The sequence below is a fragment of the Equus quagga genome, chromosome 13 (assembly GCF_021613505.1).
Source record: "Equus quagga isolate Etosha38 chromosome 13, UCLA_HA_Equagga_1.0, whole genome shotgun sequence".
Classification (NCBI taxonomy): domain Eukaryota; kingdom Metazoa; phylum Chordata; class Mammalia; order Perissodactyla; family Equidae; genus Equus; species Equus quagga.
The window spans coordinates 39,516,154-39,537,900 of NC_060279.1; the positions used below are offsets into that span (position 1 = coordinate 39,516,154).

The window sequence follows — 21,747 nt, forward strand, 5'->3', positions numbered from 1 at the left end:
GGGGTAGGAAGACACAGTGCGGAGACTTCATGAACTCCAAGGCTGTCTCAGAGCGTCAAAACTAGGGAGCTGTTTCCCCCAAGCAAGCAGCCTGTAAGGGCTTTGGCACCCCTGCTGGAAGGCAGGGAACCAGAGGAAGAAGATGGGGAATTTAATTAATCCAACCAGGCAACATCCTGATTCCGGAAAAGCGCTCCAGCCATCTAATTAAGAGACTCTGGCCTTTTCCTTTCACAGAATGAAAGCAGCAGCCAAGGACACTGGGGAGGGTCCCCCTCCCCAACCTGCTACCTTTTAATTCCACAGCCCTAAAAACACTTGGAAGGGAGTGAGAGGGAGGGTGTGGAAGTTTTAAACTTCTAGGGACTCACTCGCACCACAAGATGTGAATTTTTTGTAGGGCAGTTGAAAAGGTAGGGCAGCTATCTGACAGCTGTACAGAGACTGTGCTCTAGTTGCCCAAATGAGGGAAATTCAGCTTTAGGGTATTGAGAACAGGAGGTATCTGACACCAGGAACAAAATGAGAAAAATCACTTTTTAGGATGATTGCTAGCAGAGGTGACGAACGTATCTGAATCCTGGGATGGAATAACGAAGAGAAAGAGAAGAAGGTGAGACCCTCCAACCCAGGATACTAGCCAGGCAGAGAGACCTAAGAGAAACAGAGACCCAGTGAGAAACTGCTAGGATCTCGTGCGCTGTGCAATGGTACCAATAATGAAAGAAGTGCCTCCAGCTGCACGTCCATGCCAAGGGCACTAGGTGGCACTGCACAGCAGACCTGGCACAGCTTAAGCTTGGGCACAGCGCAGAACACAGCAACCCCGTTCACAAGTGTGAATAAGGGAGGAGGTCCATCCTCCTACAGTGTAGGAAATAATGGGTACTATGAGCTCTCTCAATCACTGACCACCATGGCATCCTTACCCAGAAACAGCCTCTGAAATCAATCAATAGGAAGACTGAGGCCACAGGACCAAGGGGAAACCCTCACCCCCAAACAAGTTCAGCTATGAAACAGCTCTCATAAAATTTCTGGTCCTTTACTTTGATGGGGAAGGGAAAGCATCAACCAGAAAGCCCAATATGCTCCCCTTATGCCCTTTCTACCACTGGACCTCCAAGCCCTCTAGGCAAACTCCAGCAGGATTCACTGATCTGGATCACCTCTTCACTCCCACCATTCCCCCCGCCACTTCAAAAGGAGAGTATGGGTTGGATGGAGAGGCTTGTAAGGGAGAAAAGGGGTACCTGCCAGGCCTGGGTAGTTGGCTGGTTCCACTCTGCTGAGCTCATTCTCCCCCACCACCCCCCAAAGATAAACATTCCAAGGCGGTCTGGATCAAAAATAAACCCTTATCAGATGAAACTGGTTTTTCCTGGGCTCTGAGATATTTTAGTAAAGACCTTCTTTCCCACTCCTTCATCCCTTGGGCCAAACCATGGCATTAATTCTTTCACTTGTCACCAGCACACTTGCCTCTCCCTCCCTTACCTCATCCTTTCTTACCGAAGGTGTTCTCGGTCCCCTAAGAGCTTTCTCACAATCCTTCCATGCCCATTTCCCACACTTGCACCCATCATGGCCGTATCTGGCTCTTGCCCCACCCTTCACGGTGGACTCTACCTCTGCTCCGTCAGGATATCCAGAACACTCTCTGCCAACCAGATATTTTTTGCCGTAACATCCCCACCTGATTTCAAAGGGGGAGAAAAGAGAGAATCAGAATGGCTATGATTAGCGACAGCTAATCCAATACACTTCTTCACCCAACTTGCTGGTCCATCCTTAACTGCTATCCCATCACTGATGTTCTGAGTGCAGGAAAAACCGCCTTGTCAGGCTTTAAAGTTTCCCTCTTTGCCTCCAGAAAGAAGGAAAGGGAAGGGAAGGGATTTCTCCAGAAACCAGAGCTGCTCCTTTTCCACAGATTGGGGTTTGGCGAGGGAATATTCTGACCCTGGAAAGGGCACGTCTGGAAGGAGACATGAAAAGCCCACAGTTGGAAAGAAAGGATGGTATCTCAGATAGGGTCTGAGAGGGACAGGTGCCTAGTAACAGCTGCAGTCCAGCATCTGGATGTCCCAAATCCTGTGTCAGCTTCATGACAGGCCAAGGGTTTCCTGTTTCCAGGTATCACAGTCTTCTGTGCTTGCTACGAAACTTCCTGGGGCAGAATTAACATGCAGCAATGCCAGAACAAAGTCTTAGAATGAGAGGTGGGGACTGGCAGTGCCAAACAGGGAAGAAAGTGCCAGGAGAGTGGATAAAAATAGCCAGCACAACAACGTTATGCCTTGTTCTAGGTCCTAATTTGAAAATTCAATGTGCACATAGTCACACATCACAGAGATTAAGGTTTATACACATCAAAACAGGAGCATCAGTGTTCCATAAAATCCTGAAGAGGAAGCAAAGAACCAATGCGCAATGGTGAGATAGAAAGGCAGGGTCAATTTTAAACAAATACACGCGATCTTGGGAGTAGAAGAGGTAGCATGGGAAGGCCTCTTGGATATTCAGTGGCTCAGACAGATGTCACCGATGCCAAGAAGATAATAAACCTAAATGTCAGGGTCTATTCTGTGACATAGTTTGTCCCTCAAACTGGCCCCAATCAGATATCATAATTATTAGGGAGAAAGTGTTCAGAACATGGGGGTGGAGCCAGGGAAGATGTCTGGGTTTCTGAAAACATAATGTAATGGGAACAAATTATTTGCCCTCACTTTTCTCCCCATTCCTTCCACATCCTTCTTGATCAAACACGCCACAAAACCCCAGAGTGAGGACTGGCTAAAATAGGCCAACTATTCTACGTCAGGCCCCGAGTTTGGCAGGAAGGAAAATGAGGCAAGACTTATTGCTCCAAAAGGCCCCCTGTGATTTTTCAATTTCTTTCTGCAACTTAGGTGGTCAGAAGATGCCTGTATCAGAAGGAAAGAGTCCCTCAGGCACTTAACCATTCTCCATTGCCTGGATTTAGTCTCTGGGCTCCTCTCCTTTCTTCTTTATGCTCTTGCCATCAAACTCACCAGCAATCTGCTTCATGAATGTCATGCAAACACCATCGGCTCCCAGAACCCCACTCTTCACTAGTTCCCGTACCAACCACACCAACTAAAGGAGAGAGGAAAAGACAGATGAAGAGAAGGGCCTGTGAATTTGAGAAAGGGGCTAATCTGATCACATTACAATTTAGGTGTACAAAGGCAGAGGTGTGTCAATTCCTCCTTCCCTTCCCCTTAGGAGAGGATCCATCCTCTGCTACGTCTTTGAGCTGAATCTCTTTCCTTTCTGGCCTTACCTGAGTACGGCAGGTATCCTGCAACTTCAAGTACTTCTCCATAAGGATCTGGTTGATTTTACTCAGGACAATATTCATGCCGTCACGACTCACCAGAGCCAAGTCCCGGTAACACTGTGAAAGGTAAGGTTTGTGAGCAGCCAGCAAGCTGAGGAGAGGCTCTTAACCCCACCCATAGCGGGTCCCCTGCCCGGCCCCCTCCCCGCCCCCAGCCTCTTCAACCTAAACACCACCAATGGGACGTGAGTGGATGCTCTCCTTCCATAGGGCTCCTCTATCCCAAACCTATCTTTTGCTCTGTCACACAAGGTAGGGAAAAGGGACTGAGCTACTCTCTAATAAGGCAGAAAAGCCTGCTAAGACAGGCTCCCTGTCTCCCCAACTCCCTTCTTAGGAAGTGTCACACTGTTTGATGCCATAAGCTGAGCAAAGCCAGGTGGAGGCCATCTGCTTTTCATCTGCCAGTAAAAGGTCACTGCAGAATGGATTTGGTTGAATAGGCCAGAAAGGATCTCAAAGAGGTTTTTAGACCTGTATCGGCCCAGCCAGATGAAGCAAAGGGCTAGGAGTATTAAGGGATAAGGATCCAGGGACCAGGACCCCAGAAAGAAAGAGCAGAATCAAACTGAACTTCCTTAACTAAACATGTTTCTTCTTTTCTCTGGGCTGCCCTTTGCTTCCGCCAAGTATTAAAAAAGGAGGGGTCCTTAAGCATACCCAACCCTGGGGAAAGTGAGGGAAGGCATGCCAATTTCCTGAGAGTTCTTGCTTCCCTCCCTCCAGAGCTTTCCTCATCTGTCTCTCTAGAGAGACCAGACCTCATTAGCGACCTCCTTAGGCTGCTGAGTTCTGTGCTGTCCAGGTCTCAGCACAAACGGTAAAAATTAGGTAAATAGCATCCCATGACCTCAGAAGACCAGTAGCAGGGGTGGCATCAACAATAATAGCGATTATAAGAGCTAACAAGCATTGGTACTATTCACAAACTTTGTATTATACATATTATTGCATCTGATTCACCTAACAACCCTTTGAAATAGGTACTATTTATTATTTTCTCTGTTTTTACAGATGAGAAAACAGGCATACAGACGTCAAATTAATTTGCCCCAGGTGACATTAGAAATAAGAGGAAGAACCAGGATTCAAGACCAGGTAGTCTAATTCTAGATTCCATGCTCTACACCAACGTCAGAAATCACGAAAAGGAGAAGAGGCTGCTGGGCATGGAGGGAGGAGACTACGGTGGCTTTGAGACCACTACATTTCCAAATTCTTTCATCTTCACCACTCAAAAGAGAAGTATTCCTGAAGACCAGCTGCTTCCTGGCCTTGGTGTGACTAGGGACTTCTAAGAGACCAGCTATTGTTACTTGCTCTTGCCTCTATTATCCTTAAATCAAACCTACTGATTTGATGAAAATATCAACACTTAGAGATTCCCCCATTTACCACAAACTTTTCATACCCACAGGAACATGTGACTATCCTCTGAATCCATCTGGGGGGAGGGCTGGGAGATCAAAAGTACAAGCAAGGGGACCCAGCAAACTGCTGCCAACATGCTGGTCAGCAAATATTGGCCGTGCAGCTTGCCCCGGAGTTGTGAGTCACAGAACAGGCAAAGAGGATGAGGGAGGCAGAGGCAGAAGGAAAATCTATGCCAGGCCAAAGAGAGAGATACTACTCACCAGAGAGGAGCCCTGTCTGTTCAAAGGAAAGCAGAATTCCCAGAAATGTGGACCCTAGACCCAGGACAGGGAAGGAGGACAAGTGTCTCAGGCCAGACAGGGTCTCTCAGGAAAGCAGAGACCATCTGCCTAATTCTGCGCTCCATCTGGGATCTTATCAACCACAACTGCTGGTAACACATGGCAGCTGGGTACAGGAGTGTCATATTTCTGATGCTGTCAATTGTCTCACCAACCTCTGTGCCAGTTTGCTGACTGGCTTGGAACATAAGTGGATGAGGAGAAAAAAAACTCTGTGGGGAACAGAGAAGAGAAGCAGAGTCTCGAAAGAAAGGAGAGGTGATGGCATGGTGCTGAGGCAGCACGTCTGCCCTGACCGTGTTAGAAGGAATGATATTCCAGCCTGGGCTCTCACAGCCCCAACTTTCTTTCTGGAGCTGCCTGCTGAGAAAAGCACATGGACCAAGTACTGCCAGGGCCTGGATCCATAACTTCTTGATGAAGAGAGACCTTGGGCAGTGATGTCAGACCCTTTCCTATTCCCTTTATCTGCTGACTGCTGGAGCCTACACAGAGGCTAAGGCTTCCAACTTAGCCTCCCACCTCACCAGTCCCCCAGCCAGGCCTGCTCCCAGCTATTTCATTCAGACACCAAACAGGAAATAAACAAAATCAAAGGATATAAACGTAAGAGTTGCTGAGTAGGCAGATGCAAGTCAAGAAAGTATAACTGGAATGAAAGTCACCCCATGCATATTCCACTCTCCACCAATCCCTGACCTACTTTTTCCTTATCTGAGTTCTTCTGTCCACCTGTTCAATTCACACTAGTTCCGCCCACTAAGAAGTCCCAGAGAGCTGGCCCTAACTCTCTGGACCTGCCTGCCAGCACTGACAGGGGCGCCTCAGCTCATGCTTTGCCAGAGCAGGTTTCTAACATGTTCAGGACTCAGTTTCCACTACCACCTTCTCCACCATACCCACCTCCCATCTCTTGGCCTGTGAAGATGCAGGAACAGCCAAACCTGCAAAAGATCCTGAGGTTTCTGTTCCAGAGACAGAATTAACCCCAAGTAAACCCTTAGAAAACACTCCCCCTGTTTTAAGCTGAAGCCTAAAACAATACATTAGGATCAGCCCTCATCAGTAACTCCCACCCACAACTCCCGTAGGACAGAAGTATTTCACAAGATAATCACCCCTTTAGGGAGAGGGATCAAAGCACTACCAGAGATACATCACTAATTCTTCCACCATGCCCTGACCTGGCTCAAGGTCTCCGAATGAGTCACCACCTGATGGTTCCTCACTTGCCTAATCTGTGTCCTCCTAATTCCCTGCCTCCACCCACTTTGTGTGAAGAGGCCTGACCTGGGGGCCTGTCTGCCGAGGAGGCTCCCAGGTAGGGGACTTATTTGGAAATCTTTAGCATGTGAGCATAATCCTGCTGGAACTGTTGACTAGCTATGAGACCCAGGGCGAGGGCCTGGGCCTCCCTCATGGGGCTCTCATAGGGCAAAAAGAAGACAAGGTGCCTAGTCCCTTGCCGTGTCTGGATGGCCAAATTCATGACATAGCATTTATAATGCAGAGCCCTGTGGCCTCTCACTGCCAGGCCAGGCAAAGAGCTAGAAATACCACATACACCTTGCCCCTTCACTGAGGTTTACTAATTCACCCCAGCTGATTCAGATTCTACCTGAAACAAACAAATAAAAAAACTAGGGGCCGACCCTGTGGCCGAGTGGTTAAGTTCGTGCACTACGCTTTGGCTGCCCAGTGTTTTGCCAGTTTGAATCCTGGGCGCAGACATGGCACTGCTTATCAGGCCACGCTGAGGCGGCGTCCCACGTGCCACAACTAGAAGCACCCACAACTAAAACATATAACTATGTACTGGGAGGCTTTGGGGAGAAAAAGGAAAAATAAAATCTTTAAAAAAACCAAAAAAAACCTAGCGCACAAGATGCACTGAGATGACTAAACGACACAAACTGTATTTAGAAAAACCCACACAAGAGAAAATTAAACTTTAACCCCAATCCTTTCACCCCTATCCTTGCCAACAATTTCTTTAAAATAGAGGGGCTGGACTGGAGCATATCACTGTTTAAAACCACCAAATTGGAGACATTCATTTGTCTTCAAGGATCTTGATGACAAATTCAGTAGGAAGATGAAATGGCAATTTAACTCAACAAGGCCCCAGCCCAGAAATTGGCCTGGGAAACCAAGGACTTGTGAATACTTACTGCCCCACCACCCACCCTCACCTCAGACCCTACTCCAGCTGGCATCAGAGGACTACAAACACGTCAGGTTGCCATGCCCATAAATCCTTTCCCAAGCTATGCCAGGGGACCATGGGCATCCTGTCCTTGTCCCTGGGAATGATTTTCCTCTGGATTTCCTTGAATAAACAACAATGTCTCTGACCTCCAGTTACCTAACAGGTAAACTGGGAGCAGTTGTGGGGGAGAGGACGAAATCACCAGCCTCATAGGGCTTTTTGAGAGGATTAAATGAGATCTTGTCCAGATAGAGGCTAACACAATGCTGGGCACAGAGCATGTTTGTTTCCATCCATACTCCCCTTGTTTAAGGAAGGGCCAAGGAGAATACTGAATTCCCCTACAGCGGGCTCTTCTCTGTTAGTGTCACACGGTTAATGTCAGACATATACTTCTAAACCATCATGCCAAGACAAAAGACACAGAATTGCAGGAAAAGGAGCATCTAGAGGCAAAAGACAACTTTGCTACTTTATTACAGAAAGAACAGTATGTGAAGAGATCATCCTGCCCAGCCCCTCACCTCAAGGAAGGACCCCACTTAGCTCACTCCACACAAAGGAGGCTCTCCCGATTGTGAAGAACTCCAGACAGTTTTCACAGTCTTCCAGAGGAAGTCTGAGGCCAGCGTGCCCCAGTGCTCTCTTAGCCACCACATTATGGCCGCATCAGTCAGCTCACATTAAGCTGTCTAACTGAAACCTACCTGCTGCCCCGTTAAGCCTGCTTTCCATTCACCTGCCACTGATAGAACCTGCAAACTACTGGTCCCGCTCTTCTGGAAAAGAACTCTCAACGGGCTTGGTCACAGTTGTTCTCTTCTCTTTTCTGGATTAAATTCCAAGTCTTTTAGCCTTCACTTGTAAATCTAAAATTTAAAACTCTAAATGCTTTTCACTTTCACAACTGCCTTTTTTTTGCCTTTTGCTTCAGAATCTAGAGACAGAGAAAGGACGTAAGTCAGAGAATGATGAGTTCACTGAGAGTGGAAAGGGAGTTGTACCTGTATTTGGAGAACAAGATGACGCAGCTCTGGTCAAAGGGTCTGGTACCATGCCAGTTAAACCATAAGTTTCACCACAGTCCCGCATCGTATCTGAGAAGTTGGTGGGTCTAGAGCAGGGAGTCTTACCTTCTGGGCTTGGGCAGGTTCAGTGAGGACAAGGGTGAAGAGGCCCAGACAGATTTCCTCATGCTGCGGGGGGCCTTTGCACACCTGGGATACGAGGAAGGAAAAGACTAGGTGTCACTCACAGGAGGAAAGCTCTCGAGCAGTTTCCCCCCGAAAACTTGGGACTCCTGAGTAACCTGCAAAGGAGAATCACCAAATCTTAAATCTGACGATTTCCTTCTCCTACAAGTGATGAAGCATCTGTTTTAGGAGAGAGGTGGAGGGAAAGGACGGACCCTTATTGTTTTCTCCAAGGCTTCATGCAGGACAGAAGCAGAATATAGTGTTTAAAATGGGAACAGAAATTCTACTCCACCACTTTTACCAGCCTTCAGTAGAGAGGGAGCTGCAAACAGTCATTCATGGAGTCACAAGCATACCTACAAGTCAAGACCTTGGGCAAATCGTTGAACCTCTGATATTTGTAAGGTGAAGACATTGTAAGAATAATATACTAATAATAAATAGGAAATACTTACTGAACATTCACTATGTGCTAGGAATTACTTTAAGTCCTTTACACGTCTAACTATTTAAAATCCTCTCAGTCTCCCAGATTGATTAGGAAACATAAAAGATCCAATATGTGAGAATGATGTGCAAAGAAAAAGTCACTATAGAACTGAGTGATTTTTTAAAGTTATTTAAAGATGGCTAAGGCCCCAAGAGACGGATTCCCACAGTAAGAGAGAGAGGAGTTGGGAAGCCTGGTTCAGAGAGTCAAGACATTAACTTCAGTCCCCTGATTCCTAGCCACTTATGTCTTTCTACCTTTTTGATCATGTCTCAAAGCTGTCAAGGCAGCAGAAATGGATATGGGGAGCGCATATACTCACGTAGGCGTTGAGGGCGTCATTGGCCTCTCTCTCTGAGACACCCGTAGTCATCGAAGTCACAATGCTCATACATCTTTCCAACCTCTGTGAAGGGGTGAGAAAAAATTCAGGCCAAGTCACACACCACCAATGAAGGATTTCTGGCCTCAAAAAAGTTTTTAAAAAATTTAACCCTCATCATGCCTCTAGATCTAACCACCAGTTTACAAGTCAAGTCACTAGGTGGATATAATCAGCAAAATCCAGAATGTGGAAACCAGGACAAGTGACTTGCTTTCTTTAACATATAATTTGCAAGGATAGAAAGCAGGGAAGGGCAAACCATGTATTAAAAGAGGCTTAAGATTATAACCCATCGAATAAGATAAGAATCCATGAGTCTGCACTGATGGATATAGACATACCAAATAAAGGAGAAGGGAAAGTTCTTCCTTGCAGTGGAATGCCAACTAGTAAATGCAGAAGGAATGATGAGAGGAAAAATTGATTCAGGTAAATATCATCAGTGGATACTAAAACCAGAGGTGAAACTTTCACAAGAAAGAAGATATTTACGTAGCTTCAAAATACTTATTAATTATGAAGCAAAAGTACTAACTGCAGGAAATCCTTGAGGATACTACCTTAACCAAGCGATCAAAGTTAGTATCTCTAATAATGAGACAAACTGACACCTGAGACTACTTGCCTCTGATATGGTGCCCAGAAAAGGCTATAACATCATTTCTATGGGTTTTTTTCTTTGCCAAAAATGAATAATCTCAGTCTAATCATGAAGAAATTTCGGACAATCCAAATTAAAAGAGATTCTACAAAATAACTGGCCTGTCAAAAGTGTTTAAGATCATGAAAGACAAAGATAGACGAAGAATCTGTTTCAGATTAAAGAATTAAGAACAATAAACCCAAATGCAATATGTGATCCTGGACTGCTATAATGGACGTGATAGGAACAAGTGGTAAAATGTGAATAGGTACTATAAATAATAGTAACATATTGATGTTAAGTGTTCCAATCTTGGTAACAGAACAGTGATTATGTAACAGAAGATCCTTGTTCTTAGAAAATACACACTCAAGTATTTAAATCTTAACTGGCATCATGGCTGCAACTTACTCTCAAAAGGTTAAAATAACAGTATGTATCTAGAGGGAGAACGACAAAGCAAATGTGGCAAATGTTAATAATTGGTGAATCTGGGTAATGAGTATATGAGAGCCCTATGTATTATAATTTTTCTCTAAGCTTGAAATTATTTTAAAATAAAGTTATTAAGAAATCAAAGAGATACATCAACTGAATGCAATATGTGGCCCTTGTTTGATAACTGATTTGAACAAACCAATTAGAAGAATTTATGAGATCATCAATTTGAACAACAAATATTTTATTACATTAAGGAGTTACTGGTAATATTTTTAGGTATGATATTGTGGCTATGTTTTAAAAAAAGCCCTTCTCTCATGGACAAATATATGAAGTATCTACAGAGGAGATGATATATCTTGGATTTGCTTCAAAATAATCCAAAGGAGAGTGGGGAGAGAGAACAAGACTGCCATGTACTGGTAAGTACTGAAGCAGAGTGATGGCTCCAGGGGAAGTATACTCTTCTACTTTTTCATGTTTGAAATGTATCCCCCTAAAATTAAACTTAAAAAAATGAGTGTGAGGAAAGAAAAGGACTAATGGAGAACAAAACACCAAACTAACACCTGCAAGGGTCTCTAGTCAAATACAGGTGGGGATGGCTGCATTAAAGCCCATCCATCAGCCACTGTGATTTCAAGGCCACCTCTAACACGGCACATGCGCAACATCCCAAGGAGGTCTCAGTCACTAGCCCCTGCTGCGAAGCAGTATTTACTCCTAAATACTGAGAGAATATCGCTAAAATGTATTTCACGTTAAGTCAGTGAGCCTCTCCATTATCACCACCACCGTTATCAAACTTTATCTTGAGAATTAACCCAAGAACCGTTTAAGGAAAACTGCTTCCCAATTCCCACTCATGATGATGTCGGCACAACAGGGACAAAGGCAGGTAATTTTACTTCCCCGAGATCCTAGAGGTCATCCCAGAACACCCTGCTGAGAACTGGTTCCACAGCAGCATTGCAAGGAACTGACAAACAAGGACAAGTGGAGAGGTCTAGGAACGAGAGAATCACGCTTCTCCCTTAACCATCGTCCTAAGGCTGTCTACGACCACCCCGTCTAAGAGTATAGGGTAGCACAGGGTAGAGCTGCGTGTGAAGGTAAGGAGCTCCCATAGCTACAAAACTTCAACCTAAAATAGACCCACAGGCCCACATCAGGTCTGACTGCCCCCCAAATCAGGTCAGAGCAGTATGCTCAGCCTTAATGAAGAGCACCTGCGTACTTGTGACAAGGAGCTGTGAGATCACAGGAAAGCTGAGCTGTGACTCTCACAACCCACCTCGCCCACAAGCTCTGGAATCCATCACTACCTAGCGCAGCTCCTGTATGACAAGGGGAGGGGAAGAAAAACCTCAGGTTGGATTTTCTCTTTTTAAATTTTATCCCCCACCATCCAAGATAGTTATCAATGACTAGAGGATCAGTTCCCCCAGATGCTAGGTCTAGACTGTTCTTGCTGGGAGCTGGGGAGCGGGGGGCAGACGACGGACGGACACAGGGACAGGACAGGGACAGACCTGCTTACCCAGCCTAGGTTAACAAGCAGTTTCAGAGTAGAAGGAGATGGCGAACAAGCAGCAGCACAACATCCTAAAACTCTAGATATTGCCTCCTACTCAAAGGAGGGGATCTCTGCGGAATCAACAGCGATACAAGAGAAGTCCAACGGCAGCTGGCTGATGAGCAAACTGACGAGCACTGTACAGAGGGATCCCTCCACCACTTGCTGCCTCAGGTTAATCCTGGGTGAGTTACTTAGCCTCTCTAAACCCTGGTTTTCTCATCTGAAAAACAGACATAAAGTCTATAACACAAGGTTGCTCTGAGGATTAAATGAGATAACATACGTGAGCACCCAGTCTCAGATGAAAGGATCTATTCCATTTGTGAGGAAGCCCAGCAACTGCACAACGAAACCTATGAGGACCAGACGCCCTGCCACTACTTCCAAGGGCATGTCCTCAAAGATTCCTGAACTGACCCCTCCTCCTACAGGCCAGGACACAGATAAGTCCCTGACCAGGCTGAAAAGCTTCCTCTCCTACTTAACCCTTTGTAAACTTCCGCCTTCTAGGAGAGAAGAGGAAAGGGTAGGGGAGAGGGGAGGAAGCCTGACTGACGGACCTGCACCAAGATGCTCCCGCAAAAGCTGGATTCACAGTCCTGTGGGCTGGCCGAGTCTCCAGCTGTGATGAGACACACAGAGACTTTGGACTGACCCAGGTCTCTCTAGACCCCTCCTCGATATTCTAAACTTCACTCAGAGGCCTGAGGCAGTTCTCTGGGTCACTGCCCAGTCAAGAAGAAAAGTGGCCTCCTGGAACAGGGAGGCCCAGCTAAGGATGTAGAAAGCGGGAGAGTCCAGAATTTGGATGCGTGGACAAAAGCAATGAAGAAAGAAGTGTGAAGGCGAGTCCTTTCGAGGCAACAAGAGTATATATAAAAGATGCTGCTCTTCCCAAACTACAGAAATTACTTTTCCAAACATGGATGGGAGAACTAAGTACAAATCATTCAGGGTGACAGAGGGCCACATCCCCTCAAAGGAGGCCAAATCCCTGCAATCAAGCAGTAGTACCCCCTTCCCCGTCTCCAGAGGCCCCTAGTACAGATGGAATCCTATGTGCAGTTGCCAGCAATTGCTGGCAGAATGGCTCTGTTCAGAGTAAGCCCTCCACGACAGCACTTCGGAGAGCTGAGTAAATATTTACCATCTCTAGGAGCTCCTGAATTAATTTTTCTAGTAGCAGGACTACCTGACCATGGTTTCCATGACAGCAGCAGTAGATGGAGACGGGGCAGAGCAGCGAGGAAGGCCTTCCAGTTTGCCAGTATATACCTGAAGCTGGAGACTGAAGTCAGAGGGATGCCCTAACCTGTTTCCCCTCCTTCAGCCAGGTGAACAGTCTGATAAAAAGTGCATATTAAATACTGCCCCCTTATGGGAAGCCAGTGGCCTTGAAGAAGGATTCACCATCTTCGGAAAAAGAAGATGTGATCTAATCTACGAAATCCCCAAGGACCCACATTAATAAAGAATTACTGAACAAGCTGGGTTCTAAGTATTCTGCAACCAGAGTCACTTGTATGTGAAAAGAGGATTTAAAGAAAAAAAATTAGGGGCCAGCCCTGTGGCCAAGTGGTTAAGTTCGCGCATTCTGCTTCGGCAGCCCAGGGTTTTGCCGGTTTGAATCCTGGGCATGGACATGGCACCGCTCACCAGGCCATGCTGAGGTGGCGTCCCACATGCCACAACTAGAAGGACCCACAAGTAAAAAAGTAAATATACAGGGGCTGGCCCCGTGGCTGAGTTGTTAAGTTCGCGCGCTCCGCTGCAGGCGGCCCAGTGTTTCGTTGGTTCGAATCCTGGGCGCGGACATGGCACTGCTCATCAGACCACGTTGAGGCAGCGTCCCACATGCCACAACTAGAAGGACCCACAACGAAGAATACACAACTATGTACCGGGAGGAGAAAAAGGAAAAAATAAAATCTTTAAAAAAAAAAAAAAAGAAATATATTTAAAAAAAAAAAAAAGTAAATATACAACTATGTACCGGGGGGCTTTGGGGAGAAAAAGGAAAAATAAAAAAATATTTAAAGAAAAAAATTAGAGATGACTCAAAGCCCAGTCCCTGGAGCTTCCTCACAGATAGGATATCAATTATTCCTTGGAGAAAACCAGGAGGGGACAGAGCCCTAACCAAATGATACCGTGAGACCTGTCCACAGCTCAGGAGGAAGTTATGACTTGTTCGGGCCACAGCACCTGCATTCAGCCTGACTTCAAGGTGGACCGGGCTCTTCTCAGCAGAGGAATGACCAGGAGCTGGAAAGGCTTGTGAGACTAGAAGCTACATGTTCTACATGTCTCCAATCCCTGGCACTATTTTTATCTCATTCCCCAAATCGGGATGGGGATGGGCAAGAATTTCCCCTTCAAAGACAGGAACAGGGCCAAGAAGAAAGGATACAACAAATGCTCCCTCGGGTACCAAAGTCCTAGTCTGCCTAGGATGCTGTTCACCAGTGCTTCCTCCTCCAGGCCTCTAAAGGGCCTTTCCTCACCACGCCCAGCTACAATGACCCCTGTCTCATCACTACACTACCTCGTTTTTTCCTTCTTAACCTTCCCTGTGGGTGTGTTAACTCAGTGGTTAGATGATAAGCTCTAGAAGGCAGATCTTGGCTCTCTCTCCCTAGTCCCTATTTTCCTATCAGATTCAGCACACAGTAAGCATATACTATATGGTCAGGAAGCTACCTCCGTGTTCCTGGGCAATAGGGAGGCCTGTGTTGGAAAATCACCAAGCCAGAACAAGCAGAGGTCAGTCAGTCAACACCAGGTTTTGATTACTTCTGTGTGCAGAGATCTGTGGGGAGACCCAGAGGAAGAAGCCAATAAGTCTTGCCCTCAGAGACACTCTGGTCTAGTGGGAACCACACGTACACATGGGGTTAAAAACTGAGCGGCAAGAAAACGTGCTGGAAAATTCAAATGCAAAGGACAAAGGGCAAAGAAGGAGAGGAGGGAGCCGGAGACATGCTGGAAAACATCTACACCACGAAGGATATCAGGAAAAAAAGAGACCCTCCCTTGCCCTTCTCCCTGGAAACAGTTTAAAGTTCACTCTCAGACAGTTCAAAAAAGCAAGAAAATAAATGCTTCCTCTCTTTTGTGGTCCCCTCCAGCCATATCACTTCGTTTATTAGAAAACACGTCACTGCTCAGAACAACAGGATGCTGTCCTACTCTGTGGTGCAAAGGAGAGCAGAGGCAGGATGACCCCTCTAGCAATCAGGGTGAGGAATAAACAGACTTTCATCCAACCCGTGGGATCTTTTCCCCTCACCCCAAACTGGTGCAGGGATCAAAGGCAGACGACTATTTTCTTTCTACAATTCTAGAGCTCCAGTACTAGAACACAGAGCTCAATAAATACTTTGACAATGACAGTGGCCATTTCTAAAAAAGTGGATAATTCAAATTGCCAGGCGATCCTAAAGTCATTCCTATTTGTTTTGGGAATACATTATTTTTAGAAGCACTGTTTATGTTCCTAATTATATCTACTTTAGCTGACAAAAAACAACAGCAGAAAACAAACTTTGATTTATCCAAATACACATAGAATTATGGGATCGAGGCATGATGGGAAGCCAGTCTGTGAGCAGACATTTGCTGATGGCTAATCCTCAAAGTTGCTATCCAGCCACCTCTTGATGCACAAAGTTTATTTCTGCATATCTGTTCCAGCATCTTGTATCTGAACTAACATTTCTTCAAATCTAAACCATGAATTCCACCTACTTGCCTGCCCACCCTCTAATATCTGATAAAGGGCAGTGACAAAGTTAGAAGCAGGGAAATGGCCAGTGAAGAGCCACAGCCTGTTAATTTACTCATCCTGTCCCTGGATAACCACCAAGTTGAATGTATTGGGTCTTCCAAACAGTTCAGCAATCATGGCCCAGTTCTGGGTCTCATATTCCTAAGTGTGTCTCTTCGTGTGTAGCAGTGGAAAGGGATACAGTACGCAATCCACTCCGGGCTGTCAGGGACAGGGCAAAAGGAACAAGTTGGGGAGGGGAGGGTCAACTATCATGTAGTCTAAAATTCCCATCCAGGTGCACCACGTCGCCTCACTCTACCTGCTCTCCTATCTATGTGTTCTCTCCTTGGTGTGTGTACTATCTGGTTCTGAAGGAGAGTTCCCTAGGTCCCACTCAGCTCCTCACCCCACTGCTGTAGTTGATGCTACCTAACTAAACACTACTCACTTTTCCTTAAGTCTTCACTCATTCTGAATGCCCAGGTAACATCACTGGCAATTGACTGTGTCTACACAAAGTCAATACTATCTAATAGGAGGGTTCAAGGTCTGCTGCAAGCTCCTATCAGCTCCTGAGACACCTACACACACACATACATTACTTCTCACCTCAATATATGACCTAAGTCTGGAACACGATAAATATTACGAATAGCTGTGGCCCTACATGGAAAGGAATGTCAAAAATAAATTCGTAGACCTGGATGCTGTATCCCTTCCTCATCAACACCCCCCCACCCATTTTCATACTAGTGGCTGCGGTTGCTATGACAACCTGTCCAGGAAGTTGGCCCACACTTCTTCCTTCAGGAGCAGGAAGTCTGGAGCAGTGTTTGTGCTGCCTTAGAAAAACTTGAAGGCCTCCTCCCCCACCCCCACCCCGTATCCGCTCCAGTATCCCTCCTCAACCCGATTTCTTAACTCCCTTTCCCACCCCCCACACCTACCTCCTCTAACTCATCCTTGGCATCCAAACTGGTTGAAAGTAGCAGCCTCCCCCCTCCTGGGGCTCCTGCTCCCGCTCCTCCTCCACCTCCCGCTGCTCCCGAAGCAGCTGTTGCTGCTGCCCCCTTTCCCTTCTGTAACTCCATGGCTGCAGCCAGGAGACGGGAAAAGGCCAGGGAGTGGATGGGTGGGAAATCCTAGAAATGAGGAACTCTGGGCTGCCAGGGACTGGGGGCAAGAGGGACAAGTGGGGGAGGGGAGGGCAAGGGTCGCTGGCCTCTCCACTCCTCCCTCCTCTCGGAAAGGCCGCTGCTGTGGAGGAGGCGAAGGCGGACGGCCCTGGTCCTGCCTCTGGAGTGGCAGTGCTGAGGAAAAGCCGTTAGCTCCTAAGTATGCTGCGGTGAGGGTCTGCGCCCCTGTGGGAAGGGCAGGAGAGGCTTCTGCCCCTGCAGAAGTGGAAGGGGAGCCCTTTCTGGCTTCTGACCCTAAGAGAAGCAGGGAAAACCCTAAGTTTCTGCTTCAGGAGGTGGGAGAAAGAGGAGACCTGCCCCTGAAGTAGGGGGCAGGAAATCTTTCTGGCTGGTGCCCCAAGGGTTGGGGAGCGAGGTTCCTTTGGATCCGGCCCCCAGGGGGTGAGGGTGAGGCAGTAAGCGCTATAGGAGCACACGGAGGACCAGCTTCTCCCTACACCACACAGAGGCGGCCATGGTGGAAGGGCGGGGGGTGGGAAGGCTGAGGGCGACGGCGAGGGCGGGGGAGGAATCGTGGAGGCCTGCGCCGGAAGTGAGCAGTCGCGGTCCCTGGCCTCCGCCAATAGTGGCTTCCGCGGTGGCGCTGAGTCTCGAAGGAGTAGGCCGACGGCGACCGGCTGGCCTTTTCCCCGGCTGCCAATGGTATTGAGCAGAAGAGAGACTGATCTGATAGACAACCGGAATGCCCAATCGTATCCCTCCTTTTCCCCAGGGGGGCGGGACGGGATGACTTCCCGGAGGTGGGGTGGGAGTGCGAGGTGATGAGGAAGAGGAGGCTGCGCTTGCGTGCACTGAGCGCATGCGCGGCACTGGCCTCCGCCCTACTTTCCTCCCTCCTTCTGGAGCTTGGGTGGGTACGGGAAGCGGGGCACTGTCTCTCGGTGGCTTTGGGAAACCCGAAGCCTAGTTGCAAATTAGCAGTGCAGGGCGAGGGAGCAGAGCCTTAACCTTTAAGCAGTCCTAGAGCAAACGCCATCAGATAGTATGGAGGCACCTTCCAGAGCTGAGAGTGCATCACATCAGCAAGTGTATGCGCTCACACAAGTGCAGTTAACATTCGGACATTGCACACACACACACACACACAAAGTGCATGGACCCACTTGTGCAAACCAAATCATTAGAATCGTGCCAGCAGTATCTCTTGCAAAAATTTACTAAACCACGGAACCATCTTCATCTTTGTTTTGAGTATCTGGGACTGACCCATGACATTAAAGTCTGACTTTTGCCCATAACCCGGTGAGGAATGTTGTGATCTATTCTAAGCACAGTGTAACCTTGATTGCATGAGTCCATTTCTACTTCCTGGTTCCCCATCTGTGCTTCTCAATACCATGGTCCATTTTTTTCAGGGGCACTCTACAGTGCTTCTACTTAGATCCAAAGACAGATTAAATTTCTCTATTTTTAATACCTACTTTTAAAAAGTCCATGTTCCTGCCTGTTATACTTGCTGTAAAATGGAGACAAGGGCTACCTGTCTGCTTTGAGAAGATTATAAGAACTATCGCGTATGAGATCACTTTTTAAACTGGAAAACACTGTCCAGATATTAGTTATCACTAATGTACAGGGATCCTCTTTATTTCTACACTTGTACTGTCTTAACATTTCAACTACATATACACTTTTATTGAAATGATGTGAGTGGTCCCTTAAGTTGACTCTCATTCATTCCTTTATTATATATATTAGCTGTAAGACCTTAGGCAAGTCATTTTGACTTCCTGCAAATTATCCTACCTGTAAAATAAGAGATGGACTGGCTGGTCTCTAAATACCCTTCCAGCTCTGAAAGTCTGTATTTCTATTGAGTATGCTTTGGATTCCTTCTAGGTGCAAAGCACTGCATTCGCCACTGAAGAATACAAACTGAAGTCATTACAATAACATTACTGTGGGTCAGTGGGATCACAAAGATGTATTAGGTGAAAAAAGAAAAGTAAGGTTTAGAACACTGTATATTTATACTTCTATTTGTGTGTGGGTTTCTAAGAGTGGGAACTTGGGGAATATATATATTTGTAAATACAGAGCCTATCTCTGGAAGCATACACAAAACCCCTGTAATATTTGTTGTCTCTGGGTAGGAGACTGGAGGACTGGGTGATGCAGTAGGAGAGAAACACATTTTTCTGTATATGCTGTGGTGGTTTTTTAACTAAGCACCAAGTAAATGTAGTGCTTCTTTAAAACTTTTTGACTTGAGCCAGCTTTGAGCACACTTTGCTTTGGCGGCCCAGGTTCAGGACCTGGGACCACACCACTCGACTGTCAGTAGCCATGCTGTGGCAGCGGCTCACACAGAAGCATTGGAAGGACTTGCAACTAGAATACACAACTGTGTACTGGGGCTTTGGGGAGGAAAAAAACAAAAGGAGGAAGATTGGCAACAGATGTTAGCTCAGGGCGAATCTTCCCCAGCAGAGAAAAAAAATCTGACAACAAAAAGTATTTCAGTGGGAAAGCATAGCTCCCCTTTCTCCAATAGCTTATAATTTGGTCAGAAGATAAATTCTAGTTCTTCTTACATACATATTAATAAAATGACAGCTTACATTTGTCAAGAGCTTGCTACATGCTGGGCAACATTCCAAATACTTCATATTTTTAATGCATTTACACCTGGATTTAAGTAGTATTATCTCCCCCATTTTACAGATGACAAAACTGAGGCACAGAGAAGTTTAATAATTTTCTCAGGTCTTGTGGTTTAGGAAATGTAGGAATTCAGAAATGTAGGACTGAATCGTGTCTCCTAAAATTTATATGTTGAAGCCCTAACCTCCAATGTGATGGTATTTGGAGATGGGGCTATTGGAAGGTAATTAGGTTTAAATGAGGTCTTGAGGGTACTGCCCTCATGATGGGATTAGTGCCCTTATAAGAAGAGGACCTCTCCTCCCCTAACAACGTGTACACAAAGAAGAGGTCCTGTGAGCACACAGCAAGATGGTGGTAGCCTACAAGCCTATAGAAGAGGCCTCAGAATGAACCCCACCTTGCCAGCTCCTTGAGCTTGGACTTCCCAGCCTCTAGAACTGTGAGAAATCAATTTCTACTGTTTAAGCCACCTAGTCTATGGTATTTGTCATAGTAGCCTGAGCTGACTAGTAACAGTCAGGATCTGAACCCAAGGAGTCTGGCTCCAGGGCAAGCACGCTTTACCCCTCCATCATACTCCCTTTTTGTTAATACAAAGTAGAAAATGGAGTGGTGATTTGGAAATTTTTAACTTTTATAATTCTGTTAGTTGTTTTTTTAAAAACTTACTACAGTGAACATGAATTACTTTTTAAATAACAAAATGTCCGATAAGGTCAAGAACAAAAGCAGAAAGTTATGGATAAACGAAAGTATTTTTTACTGTAATAAACTCCAAAAAGCTACGGACACTTTTCTCTAACTCAAAGCACCTAGTCCTGTAGCCTAAAACGTGTGAAATCTTAACTAATCTAAACAATTATAAATTAAAGTGAATGGTCATTTGGGAATAGTTGACTCAATGATTCATTATTAGAAAGGCTTCTGGGACCTCTACGTTATCCTCCTAACTGCCTTATCTGTGTTAGTGTCAGCCTTTGACCCCAGCAACCCAAGTGCAGATGCTTGTTTTTCACATTCATTCTTTTTTCTCCCAGATTCAGTCAGTCACTAAAGGCCTCTTGATTTTTTTTCTTAGAAATGTTTCTGGAATTTGTTCCTCTCTAGCCAATACCATATATATCTATATCTACATATATCTATATCTATATCTCCTTAGGGGTTAAAATGGATTCCAATCTATTCAACATCCTGCCACTTCTCTAACCTTCCTAAACTACCTTCAGACACCTTCTAAATCCTCCCAAATGCTCATGATCTTATCTGGCTCACCCCTACCTAATCAACATAGTCTTCGAAGACTTATTTTTTAAATTTCTATAATTAAAAAAAACCCTGTAAAAGTAATAAAAACTCATTATAACAATTTGAACATTAAAGTAGAAGTGAACCCTCTTTTTCCCCTTCACCCCATCAAATCTCACTTCTCCTGAGTCATCAGTGTCACCAGTTTGTTGTATATCCGTCTCTACTTTTTCAAACTTACATAAACACATATCTGCATCTCCACAGTTTATTTCTTTGGTTGGTTGTTTTTGTTGTTTGTTTGAGGAAGATTAGCCCTGAGGTAACATCTGCTGCCAATCTTCCACTTTTTGCTGAGGAGGACTGGCCCTGAGCTAACATCCGTGCCCATCTTCCTCTAGTTTTTATGTGGGACACCTGCCACAGCATGGCTTGACAAGGAGTGTGCAGGTCCACACCCAGGATCCGAACTGTTGAACCCTGGGCTGCTGAAGCAGAACGTGCGAATGTAACTGCTATGCCACCAGGCTGGCCCTTTGGTTTTTAGCAAAAATGAGATTATGTTCGACAAATTCTTCTTTTTTAAAATTAACATTTGTATCCTTGCCATTTTTTTTCCAAATCAAAACATGGAGATCTACTTATTCTATTTAACAGCCTCATAATATTCTCCTCTTCTCCTTTGGAGAACTTCAGCTCTTCCCTGATCCTGTCCCCACCTAGTTAAGTTCCAGAACAAAGTACCTTCTATTTGTCAAAATCTACCCTGCCTAGAAGACAACTGAGGTTACAAATAGCAAGGTTTTTGGGGGGAGGAGGCTACAGTTATCATTAATAAGAATCAAACAATAAGGCTCTAAAATCAAGACAAACAATGAAAAGACTTACAATGCTGCAGGAAACTT

General features: G+C 45.8%; 1 protein-coding gene across 1 annotated transcript in view; it reads right to left on the bottom strand.

The window, feature by feature from the left end:
* The window catches only part of INTS3 (integrator complex subunit 3), a 36,335-nt gene extending 18,851 nt beyond the window's left edge, over window positions 1-17,484 (bottom strand). Inside the window, exons 1-6 of the mRNA XM_046681941.1 lie at window positions 16,742-17,484; window positions 9,300-9,383; window positions 8,425-8,508; window positions 3,311-3,424; window positions 3,039-3,123; window positions 1,630-1,696 (exon numbers count right to left, since the gene is read on the bottom strand). Of these exons, the coding sequence (XP_046537897.1) occupies window positions 1,630-1,696; window positions 3,039-3,123; window positions 3,311-3,424; window positions 8,425-8,508; window positions 9,300-9,383; window positions 16,742-16,885 (578 nt within the window). The 5' untranslated portion in view covers window positions 16,886-17,484. The remainder of the gene's footprint in view (window positions 1-1,629; window positions 1,697-3,038; window positions 3,124-3,310; window positions 3,425-8,424; window positions 8,509-9,299; window positions 9,384-16,741) is intronic.
* Between the last annotated feature and the right edge of the window lie 4,263 nt (window positions 17,485-21,747).